General features: G+C 59.3%; 1 protein-coding gene across 1 annotated transcript in view; it reads left to right on the top strand.

The window, feature by feature from the left end:
• Positions 1–3,509, top strand: part of CD244 (CD244 molecule) — a 4,036-nt gene extending 527 nt beyond the window's left edge. The window contains exons 2-8 of the mRNA XM_009637153.2: positions 118–387; positions 1,463–1,585; positions 2,065–2,129; positions 2,247–2,312; positions 2,454–2,522; positions 2,657–2,716; positions 2,820–3,509. Of these exons, the coding sequence (XP_009635448.2) occupies positions 118–387; positions 1,463–1,585; positions 2,065–2,129; positions 2,247–2,312; positions 2,454–2,522; positions 2,657–2,716; positions 2,820–3,125 (959 nt within the window). The 3' untranslated portion in view covers positions 3,126–3,509. The remainder of the gene's footprint in view (positions 1–117; positions 388–1,462; positions 1,586–2,064; positions 2,130–2,246; positions 2,313–2,453; positions 2,523–2,656; positions 2,717–2,819) is intronic.
• The last annotated feature ends 70 nt before the right edge of the window (positions 3,510–3,579 follow it).

The raw sequence follows: 3,579 nt of genomic DNA, 5'->3' as shown, positions 1-3,579 counted from the left end.
GGGGGGCTCTCCGGCCCCCCCCCCCCCCCCATCACCCTGTGTCCCCCCCATCACCCTGTGTCCCCCCCATCACCCTGTGTCCCCCCCAGTCCCTTCTCACGGGCTCCAACTCCGCAGAGCCCGTCCAGCAGCCGCACCTGGAGCCCCGCATCCTGTCCTGGGAGCAGAGCTGGTGCAACATCTCACTGCTCTGCACCGTTCCCAGCCCCGGCAACTTCTCCTACCACTGGTCCTGCACTGGGGATGCCCTGGGAGAGCTGGAGCAGCAGCCCCGGCTGCACCTGCAGGTCTGCAGGGACTCCAACCCCACCGTCTGCCACTGCAATGTGAGCAACCCGCTGAGCTGGAGCACGGCCAGCATCGATGTCACGGCAGCCTGCAGCGCTGGTAATTTCATAGAATCATAGAATGTTTTGGGTGGGAAGGGACCCCCAGAGGTCACCCAGCCCAACCCCCCCGCAGGAGCAGGGACACCTTGAACCACATCAGGTTGCTCACAGCCCCGTCCAACCTGGCCTGGAATGTTCCCAGGGATGGGGCCTCCACCCCCTCTCTGGGCAACCCCTGCCAGGGTTTCACCACCCTCAGTGTAAAGAATTTCTTCCTTAGATCCAGTCTAACCCTACCCTGGTTCAGTTTAAAACCAGAGCTGGACGCAGGGCTCCAGGGGAGGTCTCCCCAGAGCAGAGCAGAGGGGCACAATCCCCTCCCTTGACGCTGGCCACGCTTCTCCTGATGCAGCCCAGGGTAGGGTTGGCTTCTGGGCTGCCAGTGCCCATGGCCGGCTCATGGCCAGCTTTTCATCCACCAGTGCCCCCAAGGCCCTCTCAGCTCTGTCAAAGCAGGATTTGGGGGGTGTGTGTGCAAGCCACGCCACTTCCAGCCCTCTCTTGGGGCTTTTCATCTCCCTGCCTGGGCCCATGAAGCTGTGGGGGATGTCATGCTGACACCAAAATGTGCCCAGCCTCCCCTCCTGGGAAAGTCAACGCGATAGCCAAACACGGGTGGTGGAACTGGGCTGAGGCTTCCTCGCCAGGTCTGTCCCCTGGGGGCTGCAACAGAGACCAATACATACAAATATCTTAAGGGTGGAAGTCACAAGGACGGAGCCAGACTCTTTGCAGTGGTGCCCAGCGCCAGGACAAGGGGCCATGGGCACAACCTGAAGCAGAAGAGGTTTCAGTTGAACGGGAGGAAGCACTTCTTGACTTGGAGAGTGCCTGAACCCTGGCCCAGGCTGCCCAGGGGGGCTGTGGAGTCTCCTTCTCTGGAGATATTCAACCTCTGCCTGGATGAAGTGCTGTGTAACATGCTCTAGGAGAATCTGCTTGAGCAGGGGGGTTGCACTGGATGATCTCCAGAGGTCCCTTCTAACCCTTGCGATTCTGGGATTCTGTGACTGCATTCAGAAATGGCTCACGGCTCATCAAAGGTCTCCTCTTCTCCTCTTCTTCCTCCCCAGTGTCCCTCAACACCTTTCCATGGTGGGCGGTGGCCTTGTCCCTGGGGCTGACACTGGCCATCTCCGTAGCCCTCGCTGTCATCTGCTACTGGATGAAGAGGCAAAGAAAGGATCCCTCGCGAGGTTTGTCCCCGGGGTCAGCGCGGTAACTCATGGGGTGGGCAGCCGTGGGGGTTTTTTGGACTGCTGTCCACCTCCTAGCTCTCCCCGTGCTGGCCCTGGGCTTTTCCCTCCTCTTGGGGCTGATGGGGGATAAAGCCACTGGGCACTGCCACCCCCTGCCAGGCGCCGCACGGGGCACAAAGTCTTTGCCCGTCCCTGCTGATGCAGGGTGGTGCAGGTTGAGCTGGATGAAGCATCCCAGCACCCCCAAGCATTGGTGCCCAAACCTGGAGGCCTTGTCCCATGAGCTCTACTGGCTTTGGATATGGGTTTTGTTCTGAGCTGGAGCATCCCTCCCCTGCCAGGTGCCAACAAAGTAAAGCTTCCCAGTTGCCAAGGGACCTCTTTGCCCCTTTTTGCTTTGCTTGAGGGCTGACCTCCCCAGTCTGAGGGCTCTAACGCGTCACCCATCTCACCCTGACCCTTCAACCCCCCCCCAGCACAGGACGAGCAGACGCTGACCATCTACGAGGAGGTGGGCAAAGCCCGAACCGGCCAAGACCCCGTGAGTACCAGGGGTGTCCCCTCCCCATGCTGCCTGGAGGGCCGGGACCTCTGTTTGGAGACGTCCATCGCCCCGGATTGCATCTTTTAATGAGCCGGGGGTTGCTTTCTCCCCCAGCGTGGCACCGGTGAGGTCACCACGGGAGGAAACACCGTCTACGCCGTCATCGGCAACAAAACACAGGTAGGGTCAGTCCTGTGCCGATGGCCCCGTGGGTTTGGCTGTGCAGCCCCCAGGCTGGATACATCTATGGTAGCCCTTTTGCCCAAAATTTGGGTTTTTTTCTTTTTTTTTTTTTTGCATTTTTTGACCATTTTTCCCTAGCAGAGACCCAGCTGCCCTCAGGACCCTGCAAGCTGCACCATCTACTCCGTGGTTGAGCCCACCAGGAAGGTGAGGTTGCCCAACCATGACCCCAGGCCCTCTGCGGCGGCACAGAAACCCGGGTCCCCTCGGTTCGTCAACCGGGCGCGGGATTCCCGGTTCCCATGCGTTGGCTAACGGCAGCTTCTCGCTCTGCTCCACAGCCCTCTTCCCTCAAAAGGAACAGGCTGGACCCAGCTTTGGTTTCCACCGCCTACGTAGAGGTAACGGGCACTGAACCGGTGGGGAGATGAGCCCTGGGTATCTCCAAAACTCGTTGGCTTTTTGGGGCTGCGGTGTGCTAACCTCCCCCCAATTTCCTTGCAGGCTACGGGGGTTTCTAGACGCTGGTGCCCCCCCCCACCCCCCCCCCGTCTCCTGCCAGCCACCACCTCTCCTAGCGCCCTGGCAAGACCTTCCCTTCCCTATGGGCCTCTTCTCCTGGAGAACCCAGGGACCTCCAGGATCCCACCCGGTGAAACTGGGGGCTCGCTCAGGATGGAAATGGTCAGACATGAGGCTGGTTTGGGGGTTTTTTTTGGGTTTTTTTTTGTTTTGTTTTTGTTTTTTTTCGCAAGGATGCAACCCCTAGCTGTACCTTGGAGGTTGTCCTGTGCAGGAAGGATGAGGTGACCTCTGAAGGTCCCTTCCAACCCAAACCATTCTGATTCCAAGCCTCGGTGATGGAAATTTGTCTCCGGTGGAGATGGATGTGAGATTGGACAGGCGGGGTCGTGGGGGGAGAGGGGTACGTGTGATGTGCGTGTGTTAGTGCCAGCGTGGCGGGGGGGGGGGGGGGGTTAGGTCTTGCCAGGTTTGATACGCCTCAGGAATTTATTTTTGGGTGTGAATATAAGCTGAATGGCACGAGGTGATTGTGGTGCTTGTTTAATTAGCTTAATTGGCTCTTTATAGCCCAAAATGTACCTTGGGAGCGGGGAGGGAGCGGGAATTGCCTTGTTTGTGGCTCGGGAACCTCTGAAGCAAATGGGGACCCAGATGCCCGTGTCAGCCGGGTCTGTCGGGAAGGGGACAAGGGTGACCATGGGCATCGGCTTTGGGCAGAAGGGTCCCTGCACTGGCTGGG

The sequence above is a fragment of the Egretta garzetta genome, unplaced genomic scaffold (assembly GCF_000687185.1).
Source record: "Egretta garzetta isolate BGI_Z169 unplaced genomic scaffold, ASM68718v1 scaffold834, whole genome shotgun sequence".
Lineage (NCBI taxonomy): Eukaryota > Metazoa > Chordata > Aves > Pelecaniformes > Ardeidae > Egretta > Egretta garzetta.
This window is presented reverse-complemented; position numbering and strand designations above follow the sequence as displayed.